The sequence below is a fragment of the Leptidea sinapis genome, chromosome 9, assembly GCF_905404315.1.
Source record: "Leptidea sinapis chromosome 9, ilLepSina1.1, whole genome shotgun sequence".
NCBI classification, from domain to species: Eukaryota; Metazoa; Arthropoda; class Insecta; order Lepidoptera; family Pieridae; genus Leptidea; species Leptidea sinapis.
Window position 1 is genome coordinate 2,844,130 of NC_066273.1, and position 27,733 is coordinate 2,871,862.

The following is a 27,733-nucleotide window of genomic DNA, read 5'->3' on the forward strand; positions in this document are numbered from 1 at the left end:
TAGGTTTTCACGTGAGTGACGTGAGCAGCCTAAGTCTGCGTTGGTATGCATGAGCATTCACCACCTCCCTCCCGTCATTATCCCGGAGGGTAGCCCATTCATTTGCTTGGGCGCAAAAAAAAAAAAAATAAACTATATCTTCCATATATCTTCCACTTATTCCTCACAGTCAAGCAGTTGTTTTATTTAATCGCCAAACGCTCAGTCTCTAAAGTGTCATTTAGCCATGTAGTGAAATGTAAGGTAAGTGATCAGTGTCCGTGCTGCATGGAACACCTTTTTTCGGGATCAATGATGTAATAACTGACATAGATACGATGTACATCTCAACGTGGGGAGTCCAAAGAAGGTTAATTGTCTTTCTTGACTTCAATGTTCATTTCTTATTTATTCACTTACTTTCTAATCTTTAAACTTTTCAGCATAGTACCTAGGTAAATACTATTGATAAAAAGACGTTTTAGTTATAAAGCTTTTAATGCAAAATAAAATACTTAACAGTATTTATACATTTTTAATATCATAAATGTGGTAAGTACTATAATATTACAAAGTAACAGTCATTATTTTGGCTATTGTCCCCGCGAGTTGATTAAGGGACCAGCCGCCATCTTACTGATGTCCGCTCAGTGCTGGATTAACAACGTAGCGAGAGTATCAATCGCTCCGGGCCCCGCGCGAAAGGGGCCCCCGCACTTATAAGTCTACTCATCTCTGCCTGAGCGTAATTTTTTGAGTGAAACTTCTTAAGATGTGGTCTATTTGAACTTGATGTTCACAAAAACGTGAAACGTTACAACATTTCCTACTAAGACAATCCACTTCAGTTAGTATCCGACTATTTTCAATACAGATCAAGGGGTCTTTGAAATAATTTTATACTTATAAATTTTAAATGCTTGTAAACTGACGACTAAGGTCACTTAGACGTAATTATGACAAGGTTCCAACGCACGGTTAATTTATTTAATATTTATTTTTGAAAAAAAGGACGAACGATCTTCAAGATAGTTCAAGTAACTTAAAAATTTTATCGAAACATTGATATACATAATATATTCACTTTAAGTACATTATTGTTCCATACACATTATCAAATAATTAATGAAAATGAATCAATGTAAGTTGTTATAAAATATACCTACTTACTTTTTATAAGTAATTTATCACAATGCAAACGGATTAAATGCATGATAAAATCATTGCCAAAACCTCCAATTCCAGACGTCTTGCGAAGAGATGCATTGCCGAAATTATTTGTAAATTATATATTATTTATAAGTCATTACTTATCATTATAAACATATTATATGTATACTAACACTGGTATAATTCGATCATATGAAGAGAGGAATTATTAAAAACAGTGGCGATTGACAACTGTATGGTCTTATCTTAAATTCAGTTAAAATATGAGTGGACTTTCAAAACATATACGTTTTAAAATCTTTTCTCAAAAAGTTAAACTTCATTAAAAAAGGAATTATTATGTTTTAAATTCAATTCCTCTCTTCAAATGAATTAATAATTATTAGGTATTATTCTTTGGTGGTTTTTTAATCACTTAATCCTAAATTCTTACTTTAGGTACTTAGCTATTTTGATACCTATATTTTATGCCCTGAAAGCAGCCTAAATATATCCATAGTTTGGACTATTTTTATACCTATGAGTTTTCTGATAAATCTTCAGGTCTTACTACTGGCCAATGATCCCGTGTTCCCAACGTAGAAACATCAGGAAACTCAAAAATCTTTGAATAATTATTTGTATGTATCGTGGATGTATTATACTAGAATAATTTCCACAAGTAATTCCATTAATAAATCACTTCACCGGTTTTTTAAGTCCTAGGTAGATACCTACCATAGAAATCTAAATAAGAAGGTACTTAAATTACCTAATAGCCGCGGTGAACACGTCGCCTCATACGTAGGGTTACGTCCGGATTAATCCGGACATGTTCGGACTTTTAGACTCTAGTCCGGATCTTTAACTATGTCCGGATTTTATTTTTAATTACATGAAATATAGTCATAATACTACAACGCCACAAGTTAGGATATCATCCTCACCATCTGGATGTTTGGTGGTCCTCCGCAGTGCGGTTTTCAAGGAGCTTTCTTCCTCGTACTAAAAAGCTGTGGAATGAGCTTCCTTGTGCGGTGTTTCCGGGACGATACGACATGGGTACCTTATCAAAAAAAGCGCGCACCTTCCTTAAAGGCCGGCAACGCCCTTGTGATTCCTCTGGTGTTGCAAGAGAATGTGGGCGGCGGTGATCACTTGACACCAGGTGACCCGTACGCTGGTTTGTCCTCCTATTCCAAAAAAAAACACGAGATCAACTAAAAAGTCCGGACTTTTATCTAAATAACAGACTTTTGTCAGGGCTTTTCAAATTAATTAATGGTAACCCTAGTCACACGTGAGTTTTACCGCCAGCTAGTAAGTATTTTCCACTATGAGATTTAATTTACTCGTTTTGCCGTCCTTTTCAACACCATTAATACACAAATCCGTCAATATCCGGAGCGTTGGAGGAATGTAATTTTTATATATAATATGACAGTCATCCCGCAAGGAATTAGCATTTAAAATATATCTATTACCTTCTTATTTAGATATCAATAGTAGGTATGTATTACTTTGGGATTTAAAAAGAAATTCATTAAAAATATAATATCCTACGCGGTTACATCATAAAGAGCTCGCTTATTTATAAATAACTATACAATACAAAACAATAAAGAAACATAATCGCTTTCAAAAATAGATCATTTATACGTCTAGACCGACTATGACAGTTGTGAAAATGTCAAAAAAAAATTGAGTTTATTTTGAGCAATGCACGCACACCATAGACCAATAGTAACTAGACTAATTGTTAGCTTCCGTCTTACTCACACGAGAAAAAGAAAAACTTATGCGAGTGTTAAGTAAAGAAATGAGATAGAGTGATTAGATTTTTGTTTCGCCATGCGTGCCAGTTTTTTTAAGGTCAGCACACACGGTGTACTAAACAAACTTGACAGCGCTGCACAGAAAACTTGTGAAACGTGTGAAATATTGACTATTTATTCAACATCTGTGACAATTTTAAGTAGAATCGAAGGAAATATGCTATGATGTTGTGTTTTACGACGTAAAAGTGATAATTAAAGAACACTTGTCTTTTATTATGTACCTATATATTATATAGGATATTATTATCTGTCTCATGTTGGTCACGTCAAACCGATGTCTAGTTACTATTCTTGCACTAACTCAAAGTGTCATACAAATCGCAAGTGTAAGACGTAGCTTGTCACGCACACTAGAGTATTGAACCTGGCCTGTTCTTATCGGTTGTCTAACGGCAAGAGACTTCCTAGACGTATAAATTATCTAAGCAAATAAAGTCATTAAATATCTATTTAATACGCAGACCGTACAAATCTATACTTGTGTCTTCTCTGCTTCATTGTTAAGCGGCTTGTCCTCAGAGTTGTCTGTTTTTTCTTCTGGCAAGTTGTTCCAGGGCTGCTGCTCACCAGAACCAAAGATAGTGTAGACCACTATCTCTATTATATACAGACCGACTGTCACGAAGAAAATGATACGCCAGGCTGATATTGTTTGCTGTAATAATTAAGAATATATTATTGACGTGTCCTTTCAAAATCGACCAGTGCCATTTGGCACTAGATCTTTCATATACACCAAGATCGGAAGTGCCGTTTGGCACACTACGCCCTGACCAAGTTCTGACTCTCATTTTCTTTATAAGATAGTTTATTTCGCATGGTCTTATGGCTTGTTTCAATAGTTTTATTATATATTCTCTCATATCATCCTTATTGTAAGCAATCTAATAATACATTTAAAATAGCGCGCCACAAAACTGCAACATATCACACTTACACCTAACTGAAGAGTAGGTACAGAGACCACAGACAACAATTACTAAGAATTATATTTAAAGAGTACCTATATATTAATAAATAGTATTGTTAGTGTAACTTCTAATATATAAAATCCTCGAATCGCTGTGTTTGTTACCATTTGTGATCGGTGTTTTTTTAACATCCTGTTTATTTATTTCATATTTCGCGACACTTTATTTCGCCTCTGGTTAGCTATTCGAATTATTAAATGCTTTATGAGGTGACCAACCATATTGTATTGGACAGCATAGGGGCAAACGTAACATTGATTATTATTTATATAGATTAATAATTATTAATATTCTCTTCAGGTGTGATGGAAAACTAAGAAGATATTCATACTCATCCTATATTCCAAGCTGGTGGGCCTAAAAACCTCTTCAAAGAGTCCTTGAATTAAGAATTGTTGATACAAAATTACATTACAGAGTCTTATTTTTATTTTTTTTATTTTATTTATTTAGATAGTTACACCAACAACACATCATTATAAAATTAAAATTTCAGCAAGTACACAAGGGATAGTACAATATGACATGTCTTTACAGGTGTAAACAACATTCACAATAGTGCGAAAAGAGTAACAAAGTTGAACAATTAAAATTAAAGAAATGAAGAGTTATACAAAAATGATGATATTAAATGACTTAAATACATTTCTACTTTAAAAATTATCCCGTATTATATTATCCTACTAATATCTTCCCTTTCATGGCGTGCGTCCGTACGGAATGGTTTGTCGCTATGCCAACTTAATGGCTGACAGGCTTGCCCTGCATGTTTCAGTATGACAACTGTCTCTGTTATCTCTACTTAAACATTGAGATAAAATCTTTAGTTGCGAAAGCAACATGCCACTACTAGTAAAATATGAAGTATTATATAAATACTTACATTTCCATGAGTTAAAACTCCGACGAAAATAGGCACTACAATACCCGGGACCGTTGCAATCGTGTTTGTGATGGCAACTAGCGTTCCTGGAATATAATTAATAGTTGATTAAAAAATGGTAATGACAGGGCCTGGAAGTAGAGCCCCAAACTAGGCATAGCCTGTACTATGGGTGCAAGACAACGATATATTTAATACAATATACTTAAACATACATAAACACATATAAACATCCATGACTCGGAAACAAACATTAATATTCATCATATAAATGATTGCATCTACCGGGATACGAACCCGGTCAGGTTGGTCAGTTTGACAATCGGTCTTAATTTGATTAATCTTAGTTTCTCTTATCCTACCTGCAAGGCATGCAAATATATATCTAGTGTGTATAACATTTTATTTTACACAAAATTGAACATAACACACAGCTGGAGAAGGTCTGTACTAAGAAGAAGAAGAGGGTGGATAATATTCATAATTCTATTTGCTATTGTAAATATTATGCTGTCATGAAAATAAATGACTTATTATTATTATTAGCGTTTCCGAACCCGGGGCTTCTTAGCACCCCCTGCAATGGAGAGGGATATTCTCGGAGTTTCCCTGTGAGATCGAATCAGAAATGAGGAGATCCGTAGGAGAACCATATTCATAGCCCAAATGATTGCGAAACTGAAGTGGCAGTATGTAGGGCACATAGCTCGGCGGAAAAATGGCCGTTGGGGCAGTAAGGTCCTCGAATGGCGACCACGTAACGGAAGGCGTAGAGTTGGTACCCACAAGATGGACCGACGATCTGGTCAAGATCGCCGGAATACGTTGGATGAGGCCTTTGTCCAGCAGTGGACGTCTTCCAGCTGAGATGATGATGATGATTATTATTATTATACACCGAGCAGAGCATGGTAACAGATGTACTATTATTAATTAACTGATTCTATGTCACCTGCTATATAGATAAGATAAGAGGCATCACCAAAGCTACAAACGCTTTGACCTTCGCCCAAAAGCGGAAATGGCAATGGGCTTGACATGTAGCGAGAATGGCTGATAGAAGGTGGACCATAAGAGTTACCCAGTGGAAAAGTCCTTCAGGCAAGAGGAGAAGGGGAAAACCCTTAGCCCGCTGGGAAGATGATCTGAAAAGATTAGCTGGCATTGACTGGTGCTCCATAGCACAAGACCGACAAGAATGGGCATCTTTGGAGGAGGCCTTTACTCATACAGGGGTTCTTGTTAACCCATAAATTGTTTATATTGAATTTTAATTTAATCTTACACATTACTAAAAAATAACCACTTACTGTAAAAAAAAATCTATTGTTGACAAGAAATAAAAAGGCTTATTATTATTATTATGTCACCTGCGAAGTTGGGCGCGATATCGATGTGGTTGGACAGGAAGCCGCAGAACATTCCACCGATGCAGGTGACACCCAGAGCCATGAGCGCCACGGCACCAGCTCGGTTACACCCGATGTAGCACAGCGCCACTAGGCACACTGCTGGGACGGCTGACGCTAAAAATAAACATCAAATAATTGTAGTTCCTCAAGCTCAGATTTTTTTATGACAATTAGGTACGAGACGAAAAGGACGTTCAGCAGATGGTCATTGATACGCCCTGCCCATTACAATGCAGTGCCGCTCAGTATTCTTGAAAAACCCAAAAATTCTGAGCGGCACTACAATTGCACTCGTCACCTTGAGGCATAAGATGTTAAGTCTCATTTGCCCAGTAATTTCACTAGCTACGGCACCCTTCAGACCGAAACAAAATAATGCTTATTCATTACTGCTTCACAGCAGAAATAGGCGCCGTTGTGGTACCCATAATCTAGCCGTCATCCTGTGCAAGGGAGCAAAACTTCATTCTGCAGCTAGCAAAGAAACAAAACTTAACTCTACTACTAGCGTATAAAGATTATTTGCGTGTAAGAGAGAAGAATCGGACAGAGTCGCTAACAGATAGAGCAAGATAGAAAAGGAAGATGAATCTATTGTTACTGTAACTGATTTCAATTGACAAGTCGTAAACAGTCAGCCACGCTTCGAATTAGCTTACAGACGTAGACGTTCACAAATCAATATAGTTCACGCTTTATCGGACTGTCGGTTCGTCTATACGCTACTAGTATAGTTATTCTATCCTACAATCTTGATGTTAATATAAAAAACAACATTGATAATATTATTACATTTCAACAAGAAATAGAAATGTACTTAATGTTACTCAATATATATATTTGTATTATACTCTTACAAATTATTTAAGAAACATAATATAGAAAGCCATTAAAAAGTAAGAAAGTGCAAAAAGGCGACATGGGATCAGCGCTATTGGTTCCTTAATTATTTTACCGCCAAAAAAGGCTTCCCTCGCGGATATATGTACCAAACTTACCAAACAAAGTACCAATCTTCCGAGCTGTTGTGGTGGTGATGATATTCTTTTCCCTGAGTGTGTCCAAGGTTTTGCTGAGACCCATGCTGAAGAACCACAGAGAGAGGAACGGGAGTGCTGTAGTAACAGCGTTCTGTGAGTAAACAATTTTTAAAATTTAGATACAAAAATTTTAATTGGACATTTTGTAAAATTGGCCAATTTTTGCTTTAAATATTTGAGGTTTAGTTAGGAATTTAAAAAAAAATATTCAAAAAGTAACTCTAATACTTTTATACGATATGTTGATGATTGATAAAAAGTCGTCTGAACTTGTCGCTACAATGTGGCTGCAGCATAAGTTTTAACATTTTGACTGCAAATGTCTGTTATACTCTGAGGTCTTGTTTACCAAAGCTACAGACACATTAAATATAACTCCCATTTGAAAGGATACTCTGTTAACTTACTAAATCTTGAATATGGACCACTTCACACTATACCAGATATCATTATGATGTCGAAAACATGACGCTGTACGCACGCTTCGTAAAAATTTACTCATATTTTTTTCAAAGACGAAAAAGTGTAGCTTCAACAATTCTAAATTATGCGATCATGTATATATGTTAATCAACATTTACAAGATACTTTAGGTTCACGTGTTCCACCGTAATCTACACTTGCACGTTCGTGCGCTAAACTAAACGTGAAGAATAACCACCAAAAATTATTCTATATCGTAGCTGTCGAACAAATGGTTAAAAAGTTGAAAAAGTTGATTTACCTGACCGTCACGCGTCGTGTATAGCACGTTTTATAGTCGAAGAAGCAACAATCTAAACTGCTAGTTCATACATGGCATTTAACACAAACGCATGAAAAAAGCGAAATTTTTTTGACAAATTATATGTTTTATCATCTCGAAGACATGCCTTTGCCAGCAAGACGGATATCCTGCACATTTTGGGGTCAATGTTAGGCGATGGATGGCCATTTCCCCAATCATTGGATAAGGCGAATGGGACCCATTGCGTGGCCTGCGAGGAGTCCGGATTTAACGCCGTTTGATTTCTATATCTGGGGTCACATGAAATGCCTAACTCTATGTTCACTAAAAACTATTATGACTCATATAAGCTATCGTATAAAACATGTTTCCATAAAAAGTTTTTACATAAAATTATCAACCGTTATACGACTTTACAGACAAACAATTTTTTACGTTCCAAAGAGTTTGCACCTAAGCCTCCCTAGTTATTGAGCTTCTGTCGTATCATCGCCCAGCGACGGTAATTAGCAGCGCTTTCAATTATCAATGTTACTATTTAAATCCTTTTCACAACTCACCTCTGTCATGTTAAACTTGAGGACCTGTTTCATGTAGAACGGCAGCTCTATTAGCAACATGTACCAGCCCCAGTTGGAACACGCGTGTGCAACGACGATCGCCAGGAACGGACCGGATGTAAACACCTGCTTCCAGGGTACTGACATGTTCTGTCAAATGAGATCATAACATAGTATAAATATTATAAAACTTATCTTCTTATATTTTTTTTTATTCAAATAAAAACAAAGAGTACAATGAAAACTTAAGATTAAAATGCGCCACAGAAACCTGTGTAGGTTTATTCGTGGTGCAAATGCATTACTTCGCACACAACGACTGTACTTTATATTTATATTAATATTTTTTTTATACATAAGAAGGTATACTTTTAAATAACAAAAGATAAAAAAAAAATACCTAATAAATATAAATATTGAGAACAGTTTACACCAGCCATTACATCCCCTTTTTCTCTTAGTGTATACTGCATATTTTTAAATGCGTATTTAAACATATAAATCGTTAGGTGTGAAAATCATTATACAGTACACATTAAAAAAAGTTAAAAAAAAATCTGGTAACGCTCGTGTGATGCAGGAGAATGTCGGCGGCGGTGATCACTTAAAAAATACATTACTTTGTTCGTCGGTGCTTATCACTTCTTGAGAATAAGAATGCTGGCCTAAATTATTCTGTTTCCAGATTAGAATTTGAAATTCGGTCTCTTTACACAATATTTTGTTTCATGAGCAATACTTATAGTGAAAAGGTCCAAACATTCTTCGGTCTTCGGTCTTCGTTTGATAATTGAATATTATCTCTACGTTGGGATATTTCCCAACCTCTTGGAAGATGCGTGCGTGGTTTTTACTGTAAGGTGACTGGTATTTGTTTACGTTTATATGGCGAGAGCTCTCAAATTTTGTACCTTGTGGGATTTATCGTTGTTGCCGCCCAGTGAGGTTACGATGAAGTCCCGCTCCTCTTTGCTGATGAGTGGCTGCTGCCCCGGCGAGTCTTGAACCAGGAACACCCACAGCACACACCAGAGACAGGACAAGCCACCCATTACGTAGAACACACTCTCCCAACCTGTTCAAAAGTGGAAATTCCCTAAATTAAAGATGAAGAATTGGGAGTTGCTGGAGATAGTTGTTCTTTTTGACTTCGAAGATGTTTTCTAATCTCCAGGCAAATATATTTCATTGCAACTTCAATGAAAACAGTATTTCACTCATAGAAGACAAAGATGAGAAGAACATTTTAGGAAAAAAATAATATTTCCAAAATCATTAAATATTCGATTGAATATAATTTCATATATTTATATGAATTTGGTACATCACGCTTCTACAGAGATGACGCTAGGTCGGTTTTTCGACCCAAAATACCCCGTTTAGTAAATATTATCCAAGTCCTTAGGACGATACAGAAGTAAGTGAAACGCTTATAACAGTGGACAGCCTGGACGTAACAGAGTATCAAACTATACTTCCGCAGTGTTTAAAAGGCATTTATTTTCTTTACTTTTTGATGTCATTTCTAATAACTACTAGATACTACTACCGCTTCGGAAACAAATGGCGCTCTGAGAGAGAAGAAGCGGCGCAAGAAACTCTCCCAGCATTCTTTTTTTCCGCTCTTTTCAATAAAAATATACAATATTATACAGTCATTTCCATCGCTATAAAATAATCACCATCTAGTCCCAGGCTGTCCGATCATTTAGATATTCAGCAGTGGAGTAATACGATTTACGACAGAGCCATTTTTTTATAAAACATTTAAATTTACTTATAGATAATGCCTGAACAGTGGCTGGGACTTTATTATAGAAGTGTATACATTTACCCTTAAAGCTATTATGTATCTTATGAAGCCTACTAGAATTAGTTACAAGCAATCCCTTATTTCTAGTGTTATAATAATGAAAATCACTATTAAGAGCAAAATGGTGACGATTTTTGTGAACGTATATTAAATTTTCATAAATGTACTGACAATGAACAGTCATAATATTTATTCCTTTAAATTGTTCTTTGAGAGACTGTCTATAACCAAGCTGATATATAGCACGAACAGCTCTCTTTTGCAGAGCAAACACTATATCAATGTCAGCAGCATGACCCCATAGTAAAATACCGTACGTCAACAAGTACATCGTTACAACGTTTACAAGTAGACACAACGTTCACTTAGTAGTCGAAAGGACACTTCTTTGTACTCGTAGTTTTATAATTTAATTTCTATGTGCGATTGTTGATCATTGCTTTTATCTTGTATTGTGGGAAATAACAAAAAAAGTTCTAAGAATTCAAACTGGTGTAAGTCATTACGTGAACACTAAATATAATTATTCGTCGAACTAATATAAGTTCTTAAAATGCTTAAAAGAAAAACAATAATAATATATCGATTATGATTGGAACTCGAGTCCAGCAAATATCGAATCGGAAGGAGAGGAAGGTACGAACTCTATCAGAGGCAGAGAGTACATGACCACAGCGTTTTCCATTGGGCTTGCCATTCTACCTATTGTAGGGCACATTTCCGCTTCAAAGTTGCCGGCGAGATACTTCAAATTCTTCCATTAGAGCATGGACGGCGGCGTTAGGTGACTTGACAGCCCATTAATCCTATGAAAATTTACCAAGTGTAGCAGTAAGGACTCCCGCCATCAACATAGACATGACAGTGCCGAGCGAAGTTCCCGCGTAAACAAGTGCCGCCATGACACTGCGCTCGACTGGCGGGGCCCACTTTGACAGCAACACGTGCATCGCTGGGAATGTGACGCCCTGAAATTTGATGATAGCTTAGTAGGATTTCTAAGTAGATTCTTATAGGTCTGTGCGCCTACGTAACAAAATCCGATAAAAAAAAGAATAATATCATCCACGTAGACACAACTTTTCATAAAAAATGTTAATAAAAGTAAAACTACTGGGCCAAACTATGTTAAATTTTTATGGGACCAAATTTCATCTATTCCGCATTGAACGTTGAATTACGTAGATCGGATCATAAATCTCAAAGTAATCGGTGTACATACATAAAAAAATACCGATCGAATTGAGAACCTCCTGCTTTTTGAAGTCGGTTAAATAGAAAAGGAAACCCCTTTAATTTGAAAAGCATAGTACGGGAGTGTAAAAAAATGTCTAGTATTTGGGATTCCACCATACAAAGGCGTTTTATTCCTAAAGCAAACTAGGCATGTGCCAAGGGGCGCGGGGTTACAAAGAGGCGCGGATTTTTTAAACAAAAGCAATACTTATGTACATAAAATAAGTTGTATAAATAAGTACTTGTAAGCTGGTTTTAAGATGAATGTTATATGAGCTACTTACCCCACCGATACCTTCCCCAACTCTCATGAGGACGACAGCCACATAATGCGCCTCCGCCATTACCGGAGTGAGCAGAGTGCACACCACGTTGATGCACACACTAAAGAACATCACCCATTTGGCTGAGAATAATTCTGCTACTCTTCCCCCTGAAAATAAAAGACAATAGTTAATATGTTGAGTTGTAAGGCACAGAATACATAATAGTACAGGTACGGAAGATTCCCTCCGCAAAATAAATTAAAGTAATAGGAACTCTTGCTAAGATGCAATTAGGTGCAATTCAGATCGCACATTTACAATACAATTATATACATCTAGAAGTTGCCTCTTTTCCCATCGTGGAGCTCTTACCTCTTCTGAAGACGTAAGGGCTGCCTCTCTTAAATAAGAATAATTACCAGTTAGGTACATGGCTATTAGGTACTTTATATTGTGAACAAATGATGTTTCAATCAAACTTAGGCAAGTTCATAGTAGCATATTATTATGTATTCTGAGGTAGTATGTAGGTAGATCAGAAAACCAAAGAGATCGTCAATCTCAAACATAAAAAAAATCCTTTAATTCTAATAAATTCTAGATACATACTTTAGAGCACATTTTTGTAACTTAAATAAGTACTTAGATAATATTTAATTGATTCAGTATACCTATTATGAATGCATGGATATACATACCTATGTTTTTATATTTTTATACATCTTACATAATATAATTAAATCGCACCGAAGATAAAACAATGTTTTGATTTTTTTTTAAATATTTGTTATGTGTTTTACCTAAAATCTATCCAGATCAAGATAAACTTAGTTCTGCAGCATGCGCGACAAAAAAAGATTAGAAAATTAACTGACATAGAACAATGATATTATAGTATTAAAAGAGGTAGATATGTCATTAGCGCGCCGAAAATCAATCGCCTAAATTGAGTCAATTGGTTCCTTTGGTGTAGTCGCTCTCTCGATACGAAAACGGTACACACGCGTTTGTTGTTGACAGAATTGCTTACAATTTGATATAGGTAAAACATTAAAATGCTGTCTTGTGTTATGGGTGCATCTTACTAATTATGAAAGTAAAAAAAAATCATAGAAATACATACCACAGTTAAGAAATAATGATTTTTAACATTTTATTTGATTTCATTATTTATCTAACAAAATAAATACGTCGCCATGACAACGCCGATCGTCACCAAGCCGATCATAGTTTAACGTACAGAAGTGACGAAATATTGATGCTGTCTGTTGCGGGATGATCGAGGTAGAATATTTTAGGAAATGATGTAAAAAAGTCGTTGTTCTAGTGAATGTATATGATATGTAATAATTTTTAATAAACAAGTGCGTATATAGGTAGCTGAACTATCAAACTACTAAAACAAGTATTAGGGTAGGTAGCGGACGTAGACAGTGAGTGCTAATTTTCTTCTTCTCCCATTACCTTATTGTAATAAGCCCTCAACAAAAAGACTTCCAAACAAATAAATTCGTTAGTACAATTGTAAAAAGGGTCCCTTACTGTAGATACCTTTCGGTTTTGTTTTGGTGCCTGTATGTTTCTTATTATTTTATGTATAAATAATTAATATCATCAATATAATATATGGCTATATTATAATCTATATTAAAATATTTTTTATTAAATCAATGACACATTGTCTACTTAGGCATAAATCACGGTGTACGGTAAAAAATTATATCTGAGGAATTAACTGTATTCTTCCTATACAAATACGAAGCAATTAGCAAAATAGATTTATATCTTTTTCGCTTGCGATAATTATATTTACTATCCTTCTTTGACGTGTAATCGTAATGTGCTATTGCAATTTTAAATTATTCATGTGTGCGTTAGTGTATCATTTTCAAACACCGAATTTTGTCTACGTAACCTATCTATACTTTTAAATATCATTGACATAGAATGAATAAAAATGAATCTGAATTACTTTAGTTATTTTCGTAGTATTATGTCCTATGGTATATCGCTATGTGGCAATGCTGCCGATATCAATACCATCATTGTGCTGCAGAAGAGGGCTATTCGCGCTATTTATAACCTAGGTCCTAAAAAATAATTCAAAGGGAATCAATTTTGAGAAAATAAATGCCTTTTATGCCTTTAAAGAATCATTGAGAGAAAAATTTAAAGAAATAAACATCTTGACTGTTACCTCTCAATATATTCTTGATAATGTAATGTTTGTTCATAGGCACATAATCTATTTTCTAGAAACTGTCATAACCATAATGTTAGCACCAGGAACAAACATAAACTTATAATGCCTACTACTCGGCTAAGTCGAGTTAGTAAGTCTTTTGTGGCTGTATATGCTTATACAACAAGCTCCCAGATAATGTTCAAAACCAATGTATTTGATTTGATGAAATTCAAAAGAATTGTTAAAAAACGTTAGTCTGGTAAAGGAACATAAATGACTTTCTTAATGATACCACTGATTATTAATTGAGCGACTGCCCACAGGCTATTAAATAATAAATTTTATTGTACGATTTTACATTGAAACCATATTTTTATATAAAAAAAAAATAAAATCCCGCTGAGTTTGAATTACTTTTGGAATGGGTGGTAGTTTTTAACCGGCTTCCAAAAGGAGGAGGTTATCAATTTAATCGGTATTGTTTTTTGACTTTCAATAAGTGATTTTATATCCTATTTTGAATAAAAATATTTGAATTTGATCTCGTTTTCTGGGAGACTGCAGATGAAATGGTTTACGACAATTTTATATAATATAATCACTGGAATTTAAGCTGCGTTCACAAGCTCGTAAGAAAGTGACATCAAAATGATTTTTAATTTCAAAAAGGAGGAGGTTATCAATTCAATCGGTAATTTTTCTTTAGTTTGATGCAGAATAGATCTTATTTGGTCCCATAAAAATTTTACATAGTTTGGCCCAGTAGTTTTCATTTTATGAAAATTTTTGTTTACCTCGATGATATCATTGTTTTTTGTGTACGGCTTTTTTGGGAGTTTTCATTCATATTAAAATCGGATAAGGTTTTATGCTTTGTGTTTGATACTCTCATCAGGTTTTTTTTTATTAGAATCGGATAAGGTTACATTCTTTCGGTTTTTCCTAATGATACTAAAGCTAGGTTCACTAGAACCAATGAGCGATGGCCACGCTCTCTAGAAACGAGGAGTTTGTAAATGTTTTTATGTCATGTGAGTTTATATCACATAAAATCGCGGTATGATGATCATCCAGCAAGATCGTGCAGAAGCAGGTCGTATGTATGTATGTTCATGAGAAACTTACAATTGACGAAAAACCACATACATATCCAGCTCATGTCGATGGTAAGTAAGGACTAGGCAGAGGTGTATTACACCCAAATATCGCCGGCTAAATTGTTAAATTCCACACAACTGCGAATCTATTGCCGTAAAGCGAGCACAGTTCCAGACTTTGGGAATTTACTCTCAGAAAAACCCGATTTCCTGAGACCTTACCAGTGGGAGGCACCTTTGCCCAGGAAGCCGGCTAGATTATGGGCACCACAACGGCGCCTATTTCTGCCGTGAAGCAGTAATGTGCAAACATTTCTGTGTTTCTGTCTGAAGGACGCCGTAGCTATTGAAATTACTGGGAAAATGGGACTTAACACCTTATGTCTCAAGGTGACGAGCGCAATTGTAGTGCCGCTCATAATTTTGGGTTTTTTAAGAATCCTGAGCGGCACTGCATTGTAATGGGTAGGGCGTATCAATTACCATCGCTGAACGTCCTACTCGTCTCGTCCCTTATTTTCATAAAAAAAAAACCTTCACAACAGGTCACATTTACCGCTACGCAACTAAGGCAGTTACAAAGTTAAAGGCGCATATTAAGAATTTGGAAGTCCGGTGACTGCAGAGAACAGCATTAAATTCCAAATTATTTTTATGCTCGAGTGTCCTACAGAGAATTCCAATAATAATCTTTACGATGTCTGTCTCGACGTAAGTGATGTTATACAAACCAGGGATTTGAGAGACGAAATATCCCCAAAAATAGCAGCTGAGTACGATGCCCTGCACCTCCGACGACCAGAGAAACGGTCCGTCTGCATCCTGTAAAATAAACAGAGTAAATATGGCAAGTTATAACATCGTATATATACATTTCTAGTGCCTACTTATAGGTAGGTGATTTGACAAATTAAGTATATATAAGTCATTGTACAAAACAAGATATTTTGGTAGTGATACTTTGTAGAACATTGGGCACATTTTTCTGGGACTATCCACGTAAATATTATCTACAAGGTAGGTAATAACTACATTTGCAACTGGACCCCTGGTTGTAAAACACAGCTTATTTCATTTAGTTTGACTACCACATACCAGTGGGAGGCTCCTTGGCACAGGGCAACGGCGCCTATTTCTGCCGTGAAGCAGTAATGTTAAAACATTACGCTGTTTCGGTCTGAAGGGCGCCGTAGCTAGTGAAATTACTGGGCAAATGAGACTTAACATCTTATGTCTCAAGGTAACGAACGCAAATGTAGTGCCGCTCAGAATTTTTGGCTTTTTCAAGAATCCTGAGCAACACTGCATTGTAATAAGGAGGGCGTATCAATTACCACCCGCTGAACGTCCTGCTCGTCTCGTCCCTTATTTTCATAAAAAAAAACATGTTTTGACAATGAGGCGTAATTTTAGAAAGCGCATTAAATCGCGTATACGTCACCATGGATTAAACTCGATGATATGAGCTTCTATTATTCGAACTCTGAACAGCTTGCAGCCAAACTGTTCAGAGTTCACAACGGCTACATATTTTAAAAATCGGTTTATTCGTATAAAAAGGCCACAAAATAGTTTTTGTATTGTAATGTACGGAAAATATTTTAAGAAACAATTTATTTATTTATGACCGTACATATTGTTATATTCATTACGGAAATATTAAGCGCGCCCATCGTATGTACTCGACCAACCTGTATGTATAAGTCGTCATATTTTAAATATTAAAAAGTAAGTAATCTCTATACAATGTGTTTTATACTTGAGGATGTTATACCAAACAAATAAATAAAATATAATAATACCCTCATTTTCGAACAATATAACTTATTAATGAGTTACATACTATACCAACCGAATTATATATTATTCTAGCTGACCCAGCAAACGTTGTATTGCCGATATTAAAATCGCGATACAAAAGTAACTGTTGATCGTAGATGGGTGAAAATTTGAAGTTGTATGTATTTTTTAATGTTGACTCATAATCAAATCAATTTAAAAGAAATGTCAAAAAAAATTAAAAAAAAAAGTTTCGTGTGGACCACCCTTAACATTTAGGGGTATGAAAAATAGATGTTGGCCGATTCTCAGACCTACTCAATATGCTCACAAAATTTCATGAAAATCGGTCAAGCCTTTTTGGAGGAGTACGTGAACGAACATTGTGACACGAGAATTTTATATAAAAGATCTACCTATATTTTTTTATGAAAATAAGAGACGAGACGAGCAGGACGTTCAGCTAATGGTAATCGATGCGCCCTGCCCATTACAATGTAGTGCCGCTCAGGATTCTTGAAAAACTCCAAAAATTCTGAGCGGCACTACAACTGCGCTCGTCACCTTGAGACATAAGATGTTAAGTCTCATTTGCCCAGTAATTTCAATAGCTACGGCGCCCTTCACACCAAAACCACTAATACTGCTTCACGGCTGAAATAGGCGCCGTTGTGGTTCCCATAATCAAGTCGGTATCCTGTGCAATGGAGCCTCCCACTGGTAAATATATATATATGTACAAATGATTTAAGTTTTCTTTTGTGTTAATTCCGCCAATATTTGTTTTTAAAACAATTCGACACGTGTTTCGCCTCTACACGAGGCATCCTCAGGACGTGTTGTCTCGCCAAAATCTGGCACGAGTCTCGTGCAACACGTGTCGAATTGTTTTAAAAACAAATATTGGCGGAATTCACACTAAAGAAAACTTAAATCATTTGTATAATTATGGATTTCCGTAAAGTAACGCCTAATTCAATATTTTTTTTTAAGTTTATGTATTATTTATTATGCATTATTAGACAGACTATAGGTAAATAAAATGGAATGCCTACAGGGATACCTACTCAATGCAGTTCTTTGTATACTTAAATTATTGCGTATATGAAATAATGGCTCAAGAAAATTGAGTAGTACAAGTAATTCTTAAGTGGGTTGAAACAATTTATCACAAATTGCAATAATCTCAATTACAATGTAAGTTAAGGCGACACTAAATGCTGGCGACCTTGAGCGATATGTGTTCACGGCTCCCATGTAACAAAGCCAATATTTTCAAAATTCTTGTGTCGAAAATTTAACATTTTAACAGGCGCAAACAGTTCAATTGCTTACAATCCTCATTATTGATTACTAATCTTAATAAATGTACCAACACAAAAAAGTAAAAGCTATAAGAACAACTTTTATGAGTGAGAAAAAACTTGTTTAACTGCAAACACAACTGGTAATTCATAATAGCTCTGGAGTGTTAAGTTTAACTAACAGCAAGCATTAGCAACCTACAAGCAAGAGTTAAGGGTATGTGTAACAGGATACACTAGTGTTCTTCGCTTCAAATGCTATATTTTCACCACAAAACTTGTCTAAAAACACCTTGTTTGCGTGTTTTCTGCTTACTCTTCGCCTTAACTACATGTTTTCTGAAAGTCAACAATACACGTGCCCAACCAGATTGCGAATACCTAGTTGGAACAAACCCAATAACACGTCATCTTGTAGATTATATTGACCTGTTCGAAGGTTAAATACTGGTATCATTCTTTAAATAGACATTCCATTTAATACTTTCTCTCGTTCGGGACACAATAATAATAATATAAACATAAATTACTTTGAATTACGATTGGCCTCATTGTTGATATACTATACTATCTACAGATAAAGAATAGGTTTCTACCATATACTGTCAGCAATTAGCTGTCAATAATCTGAAGCTGTCCCAATTACCCGATAAGTCATTCTTATCGCCTTATATTGAGACGCGTGAACTGCAATTTCCATACGAACTTCTATCGCTGGTAAGCTATACGTCCTTCCATTGACAGACAGCGTGTATGGATAAGGTGATGTACCGTCGATAAGTATATTGGAACAGACAAGTCATCATTGACTTGTCTGTTCCAATATACTTAAGGTACGATTTTTATCTTAAGTAGGCCGCAACCGGAGATAGACTGAATATTGGGAACGGCTGTTAAATGAACACAGTCACGGGTAGAGCTATCTAACCTTAATCGTAAAAATATATATATTTTTTAAATTAATAATTTAATTTTTTAAATTTTCAAACAAACATATTTTATATTAAGGAAACATAATTTTAGTAACCCTTACGTGGTCGCATAAGACAACAAGGTGTCAGTGCCTACGATAACGCGCGGCTACTAGATTTCTTACAGGTTGTTAAACAGAATATAACATGCTACATATTATCGTGCTAGAATTCGCAGAAATTCTATTTTTGCTGCTTTATATTCTCGAGACACTTAATAATTATATCTCTTAGCCGATTTAACCAATCAGCCGTTTTTTTGTTTTTTTTTTTTATGGATTAAGAGGACAAACGAGCGTATAGGTCACCTGGTGTTAAGTGATCACCGCCGCCCACATTCTCTTGCAACACCAGAATCGGAATCACAGGAGCGTTGCCGGCCTTTAAGGAAGGTGTACGCGCTGTTTTTGAAGGTACCCATGTCGTATCGTCCCGGAAACACCTCACAAGGAAGCTCATTCCACAGCTTTGTAGTACGTGGAAGAAAGCGCCTTGAAAACCGCACTGTGGAGAACCGCCACACATCCAGATGGTGAGGATGATATCCTAACTTGTGGTGTGTCGTGCGAAGGCCGAATTCGGCGTCATAAATGCGATAGAAGACACACAATGAAGCGATGTCTCTACGTTATATAGCTGGCTAATGTTAAACGTTTAGCTGGCTGTTTATGTTGGCAGAAAAACAGATAGCTGAACAAGCCTCTGAGCTATACTGGATGCCAGCTGCGCCCCCCGGCTACTTTTCCTACTGCCCCGCTGTCTCTGTGCTCGGACGCAGCTCCGAATCTGGGATTGGGTTCGGAAGCAGTGCGCGAGTGTACATACAAATAATACTATGGCTAATTCGGTCCGTCAATAATCTTGTCCGGAACGGATGTCAGCGGTTACCGGAATGAAATCGGATGACAATAATCACTTCTCCAAATGAACAATATTTGGCATATGACAAATATGATCTACACAGATAACACTTATTAATGGGCATACATTTTGATTTAATGTAATTGTGGCCCCAATACGTAAGTATGTACAAGTGCACGAGATTCAAGAAGTAACCACCAAGGATACCATTGTTTTCAAATAATTAAAAAAAAAATAAAATATAATGTGCAGATTTTGAACAATAAAAGTCTACGAAAATGAAAAATGTTAACTTCAAAGTTTGAGTTGTTTCATTGTCAATAGTCACAGTCAACTAGACCATTTCAAACTTCAGCTACTGTATGCCTCTTGTAACTCATAATATGTCTGCTGAACCACAACCAATAGAAGAGAATTAATTACATTTCAATATGTGTAAGTTGTACATTAAAAAAAATTAATTTCTTTCCAATTGTAAAAATAAATTAAAAATGATTTTTAAATTAAATTTATATATCTAAATTATGACCAATAATAATATCTACATTGGTTTTATTTAATACCTTTTTTATTACCTACATTATTGGTCCTTTTAACTTTAAATAGTACAAGGCTTAATCTGTATTAGATTAAGGGTTTTTGTTTTAAATTATTAAAAGGTTTTTATTTTATTACGCCAAACAAGTATAAATTCTTGCGTGCGTAGGTACATAATTACACATACTTTTTTACTGTGTTTAAGTGAATTATTTGTCAGCATACAATATGTGATGTTATATTTATAAGAGTTCTATGTTTGCTTGTCCAAGCCCAATCTTTATTATTGCGCAATCGTACACAAAAATGTCATTTTATATTACACAAAAAATTTAACACTTCAGAATCTTTATAAGAGGTGCACATACATCCATACATACACACACACACACACACACATACAGACGTACGGACACCATCGCGGGAAGAGTCAGGGAAGCTTCCTAGGACCTTAAGACGAAAAACGGGATATAATCAATAACACCCCGAATTTTTGAAAATTTTCTATTTTCTTAGCGGGAAGTTAAAATTGGAATTTATTTTACTTAATTTTTTGAAGTTTTCTTCATTTTAGATTTCCTTCGAGACCTCAGCAATTTATGAACCGACGAGAAAAATTCTTATTTTTAAACTTATTGAGAAATCTATATACCTTGGAGTCCGTAGCATTGCTCGTAGGTTGACATTCAACTTCCGCCGTAGGTGCGACTTGCTGATGCTGCTCCAACGACCCATGGGCCGACATCTTGATAGCAGTGTGGTTCAGCATCCCCACCATGGCTACTGACAGGTTCACCTTCAACCCGTAAACGATGGCCATCCCCACAGAGCCCAGGATAGCGAGTATGTATCGGGCCGGAACTACCCCTTAACGAAAAATGGCTTAATTAATGCAAAATAACATGAATTATTGATAAGATAATGTCACGTACACGCACACTTATATAAATAGTATGTAAAAGTATGAAAAGTTTCCACTGCAATCTTAATATAAAACTACGTTTTAAGATAGTATTAAAAATGTTATATAGGTAACTAAGATAGCTATAAATTTTATGTGAAAAAAAAGCAACAAGTCCTGAGGATGCCTCGTGTAGAGGCGAAGCACGTGTCGAATTGTTTTAAAAACAAATATTGGCGGAATTAACACTAAAGAAAACTTAAATCATTTATATAATTATGGATTTCCGCAAAGTAACGCCTAATACAATAAATTTTCTTAATACCAAAAATTATAAAGTATGCTGTTGGACAAGGCAGTCCATTATCTCTTTTATAAAGATTGAGCATAAATGTATATGATGGAAAATACTTATGAATACTATATCTAAGGAATACATAATTAGTGAGTCCTTGGTGCCCGACTAGATGACAACGCAACGACGCCTTTATTGTGCCACCTGGCAATGGGTCCACTAAAAGGCTAGTACCTTGCCTAGCCGGCTAGACTAGACTATAGGGATGGGTTGAATAGTTAAGTTCTCACTCAAGTAAGAATAACTTTATAAATATAGTTATTTATCTAATCTATTGTAATTCTCTTTTGACAAATAGAATTATATATTTTAGGTTATATAATATAATAACTAATATAATAATATAATAAAGCCTTTTATTCGGTTCTCTTAGTAGGTACAATGAATTTTTAAACTTATTAAGTGTTATTAAATTGTTACTCATAGAGGATTAAAAAATTATATTAATAATGTACCTACATACACAAAATTCTAATGTACGAAAAATATATTTTATATTAAATGAATGATTTTATTAATAAATAACATTTCCTTACATTATCATATTAATAACCATAAAATTTAAGTACCTAATAACCTAAGCTTTTCTCAAGTTCAACAATTTCAATATTAGATTGTTCAACTTGGATTAGTTTAAGCTATCACTACTGTCAGGCGTCCCGAGACGTACACGTTTTTGTAAGTTAGATTCTAGTCCGGAATCCCATTCAAAAAAATGTGCGCTGTACTTTAGAATAACAGGCACCAGGAAGTCAGCGATCACACCACTCGAAGACCTAAGAAGTTTGTATTGATTTCACGCAATTACAAGATCGCGGCCAATGCCCTCTGGGCTCTGACTCTGGTTGCCATGGTTACCGAGGCGTAGATCATTTGACCTCTACGCTCAGGAAGGACGCTGAAAACTGCACATCTGTTTGTTATTAATATATTTTTAAATTAATTGAGCCTGCTGTAACGAATATTCATAATAGGACTATTACGATTTAGCAGCTGGAGGTGCTTATTTTAGGAGAGGAATTTTTAAAGGATCGCTCTGTTGTCTAATTAAATAGTTTAAGCTATTTTTGGCTGGAGGTTCTGGATCGAAATTTCTTACGAATTTCCTGAAGCAAATTTTATTAATTGTCCTGCGTATAAAGTGTAATTCCAGATATTCAACCTTGACCGCCCCTTAACTATCAAAGACTAACTAACGGTCACCTTAAATTTACAAATTTAAATTAATTTTCTAAAACCGGTTCCATATTGACGAGCGAAAATTTAAAGCGAGAAATACACAGGAAACGCGAATGTGGACAAAAGAGCTAAGAATGCGAGAACTTCTACTGACTCCACACTCGCATGTTTCTCGGAAGCGAGAGACTCGTCGCCCATAAGGCCGCGTTTCCACCTGCAAGCAAACTCGCCGAAGTCTTGCATGAGTTCTTGCATTTGTGTTTACATGTTGTACTAATTCCTGCAATTTATTTCTGCTTTAAATGTCTTTCGAGAAGCTCGCGGATCATACTATCGCAACATATCGCGGAGGTGCTTGAGAAACTGTCGCGACAGCACTTGCAATTGGGTTTACACTTGCAAGCTGCTGTCAGACAGACTGTCGGACATTTCTCGCGGAACTTATCTTGCAGATGGAAACGCGGCCTAACAGTTTGCGTGATATTTACTGAACATCAATATGAGCTGTATTTACGCAACCGAATTAGAATTGGCATTCCTAGAATATTCTGAATTAGAAACAGTTTTGGTGAATATACGTTTAAAAGTAAACTAAAAATCCACAATGCGTGAAAACGTATTAGCACCTTGATAGAGTTACCCATTGATGAATTGAAAAACAAACAAAAAATAAACTTGTCGCAGCAGTTACTTCTGCGTCCATCGTCACCGAGCATGAGAACTGTATTGAGAACCTTGCGAGTGTACCCAAAGAAGCTGTCGCTGACATTATAGGCGAGGATCTGGCGAGAATATGGACGGGCTTAATCGATCGTGTAAAATGCAGAACGCACACTATCAGTTGTAAACTTTGTTTGTTCGTCTGTAAAACATCAATAACATCAAAAAGTAACACGACAATCTGTGTTTTTAACATTTTTTACCATTTGATCGGTCATTACGACTGTTGAGCGACCTGTGCAAGGGTCATCGTTTTAATTCTGCACACCAACGTGCAACTCTAGAATATTTTTTCAAGAACAGATACTTATTAAACGCACACAATTCAATTTTATTCATTTTCGAGCACATGCACGAAAAACAGAAAGCAAAAGACTAAAGTAGGTATTAATTAATGAATAAATTTTCTTATTGTGTAATTAAATCTTATTAAGTAAGTGAAATATGCGTTTATTATATTTAAATTTAATATTAATGATATTAATACATATTGATATTTAGATTTTGTGTTGATACAAAAATTATTTAACAGATATAATAATAATATACTTAGACATTATAATATCTTTCATGGAGGAAAAATTTAATAAAGTATTAATTAGGTAGTAATTTTTAACATTAATTTCTTTCACTTTAATACTAATATTAAAAATTTAATTTAATACACCTCTTATGAAAACCTTTAATAAAACACTGTTATTTATATGTTATTAAAATGAAAACTACTTAGCCAAACTATGTAAGTAAGTAATTTTTATGGGACCAAATGGCATCTATTTCGCATCGAACAAAAGAAGAATTACGTAAATCGGATCATGAATCTCAGAGTAATCGGTGTACATATATAAATATAATACATAAAAAAATACCGATCGAATTGATAACCTCCTCCTCCGAAGTCGGTTATTAACAAAATAAATGCATAGATCAAATGTACGCGGGCGTAGCCATTCATAATATAAATTAACAAGTATTAACTATAGTATAATTATCATAATAATTTTGTTACATAAAAGTTTGCACAACATTACTTCATATCGGTTTGACAACGCATGACTCATAAGTTTCCTACCGGCGTAGTTAATATTATGATATAGGTACCTACTGTAAAGTGTGATGTAATATTGCATTTACGTTGTCGTTTTTCGCCCTGTGCCTGTGTCCTCAACACAGGCACAGGGCGAAAAACGACACTCTTTGTATCTGTAATTAACTGCATTGGGACAGTTACTGGCATTATGTAGGGTTATTATCTATATTAATATTATAAAGAGGAAAGATTTGATTGTTTTTTTTGTTTGCATTGCATAGACTCAGAAACTACTGAACCGATTTGAAAAATTCTTTCACTGTTGGAAAGCTGCACTAACCCCGCGTGACATAGGCTGTACTATATTTTTTTTTAATTAAGGATCCTTTCTAAAATTCTATATTTCTATATTTTTTACATCGCGTGTGCTGCGAAAAGTATTAATGGCTTTGCAGAACACATAATTATTTACAAAAAGTGTTGCGACAGCGTATTATGTTACGAGTGTTCTTTTATTTTTTCTTTTGTCCTGTGTGTACGCAGACGAAGTTGCGGGGTATCAGCTAGTAATGTATAAGTAAGTATTGACCTGATTAGAGGTCCCTGGTTCGAATCCCGGTTGGTGCAATCATTTATATGATGAATATGGATGTTTGTTACCGAGAAATGGATGTTTATATGTATTTATGTATGTTTAAGTATGTATATTGTATTAAATATATCGTTGTCTTGTATCCATAGCACAGGCTATGCCTAGTTTGGGGCAAGATAATTTGTGTAAAAGTGTGTCAATATTATTATTATTATTTTATACATTGAAATATTCTTACAGCTCTCTGAGCACTTGCTGAGTATTAAATGAGACTAAGGTGCGGTAGTGATGCTCAATAAGATCTGGAAGGATCCTTCTGGATCACCAAAAGCACCAAAGCTCGACTTATGAGGTGCTTTGTGTTTCTAATCTACGGGGCTGAAACTTGATCCCCTAGACTGCAAGACTAACTGGTTTATTGGTTCCATCTCCAGAAATGAATGATCGATTGAGCGGTTGATAGTGCAGGACCAGGTGGAGGGGAAAAGATCGAGAGGACTCTCACCCACGCGATGGACGGATCTTATCGAAGCAGTGACCCGGACACTGACTGTGGTGGAGTGCTCCCGCAATGCTACAAGCCAGGAGCATCGCGCGGGAGGCATTGCGATCCAAAACTAAGAAGACCAACGACGACGACCACTCTGATAAGAGTGACTAGTTGAGAAGAAGCTGTCACGTTCGGCTATGTAACCCGGCATTACCAGTGGGAGGCTCCTTTGCACAGGATGCCGGCTAGATTATGGGTACCACAACGGCGCCTATTTCTACCGTGAAGCAGTAATGTGTAAACATAACTGTGTTTCGGTCTGAAGGGTGCCGCAGCTACTGAAATTACTGGGCAAATGAGACTTAAGATCTTATGTCTCGAGGTGACGAGCGCAATTGTAGTGCCGCTCAGAATTTTTGTGTTTTTCGAAAATTCGAAGCGGTACTGCATTGTAATGGGCAGGGCGTGTCAATTACCATCAGCTGAACGTCCTGCTCGTCTCGTCCCTTATTATCATTAAAAAAAGATGTGTAGTCTGATGCATGACCAGATGACCCCAATAGTATGCAGGTTCAAATATCCTCCAGGAATTCTTACTTCAAACAGACACCTTAGAGCTATGTAGTTATTAAAAACAAAAATTACATAGTAACTTAATTTCTAACAGTAGGTAATCTCCTAGAGTTTTCTATTCAAGAGTTCTGTTATATCAAATCAATCAAATCAAAATCAGTTTATTCACGTAGGTCACGGAAATGACACTTATGAATTAAAAAAAAAATCTTATTGAATCTACCGCTACTTCGTAAAGGGTTGAGCTAATGAGAAGAAGTAGCAAGAATATCATTGCCACTCTTTTGTATCAAGATTTACATTAAAGTACATCGATTTACAAATCATTTCAAATTACAATATAATATGTAAAATGTAAAATGTTGCAACGGTTAGTATTTTGTTATCAGTTAGTTGTTGTAATAAGCAAGCACATAATATTATACTCAAACGCCTGTCGTTATCAAACATTAAAATATTTACAATTTACATTATTTACTTTATGGCAAAAGTAAATAATATAGGTATTATTGATTGCTTAGATAATTTATACGTCTAGATTGAGCCTTTTGCTGCTAGACAACCGATGAAAACAGGCCAGGTTAATGACTTTAGTGTGCGTGACAAGCTACGTCTTACATACGCGATTTGTAGCTAACTCTGTGTTGGTTTGCTCAAAATAGAGGTTAACAGTCAAACTCTATTTTTTCGACGTTTTCACAGTTGTCGTAGTCTAACTAGACGTAAATAAACGATCTTAGATTGATTATATTTTAAAAGATAAATATAAAAATTATAGGTAATAAAAATACAGGGTCTACAAAAAAAAGTATTGAAGAGCAATACCGATAAGTTAAACCCTGTGTCTGTTAATATATAATATAATCATAAATATTATTTATACAAACGTAATAAGTAAACATATAATTAAAAAAACACTAAAAGCAATAACCATGCCAAACCATTAACAATCATAAATTTCAAGACATTTGAATGTAATTTGAAAATAATAAAATAGTACATAATAAAAACTTACGGCCCAGTACGTTTCCCTTGGCTGGAACATCCATCGCACTGTTGCAATCAAACTTTAAAAAAAAACACTAAAATTTTACTTTATCATAACGAGAAAAAACGTGTGTCGTATTCAAAAGAAGCTTTACGAATGCAGACGAGTACGACGCTGCGAGACTAGTACTGCACAATATGTATTAACTGTTATTTTGTGCTTTCTTTTGTAATTGCCTCTGGCGGACGTGCATATCGTCACATGTGATAACAAAATGCCTTGAATTACTACAGTCTG

At 35.4% G+C, this 27,733-nt stretch overlaps 2 protein-coding genes across 2 annotated transcripts in view; both read right to left on the reverse strand.

The window, feature by feature from the left end:
* LOC126966023 (lysozyme-like) overlaps positions 1–27,733 on the reverse strand; it is a 302,967-nt gene that overhangs the window by 32,306 nt on the left and 242,928 nt on the right. The window lies entirely within an intron of this gene.
* On the reverse strand, positions 459–27,715 carry LOC126965969 (sialin). Its single transcript, XM_050809816.1, has 11 exons — positions 27,464–27,715; positions 21,261–21,475; positions 15,888–15,978; positions 11,893–12,041; positions 11,193–11,340; positions 9,471–9,634; positions 8,560–8,709; positions 7,231–7,363; positions 6,191–6,346; positions 4,821–4,906; positions 459–3,621 (listed from the first exon to the last, which is right to left on the reverse strand). Exons 1-11 carry the CDS (start codon positions 27,495–27,497, stop codon positions 3,439–3,441), a joined length of 1,509 nt encoding a protein of 502 aa, XP_050665773.1. The 5' UTR covers positions 27,498–27,715; the 3' UTR covers positions 459–3,438.

What these genes read in the sequence shown, in the direction of transcription:
- LOC126965969 (XM_050809816.1), bottom strand. Translation starts at nt 27,497, where the DNA reads ATGGATGTTCCAGCCAAGGGAAACGTACTGGGCC. An exon ending in CAAGGGAAACGTACTGGGCC is followed by an intron (nt 21,476 to 27,463) that starts GTAAGTTTTTAT and finishes TTTTTCGTTAAG; the next exon opens with GGGTAGTTCCGGCCCGATAC. An exon ending in AGTCCTTACTGCTACACTTG is followed by an intron (nt 9,635 to 11,192) that starts GTAAATTTTCAT and finishes ACTTTTGAACAG; the next exon opens with GTTGGGAGAGTGTGTTCTAC.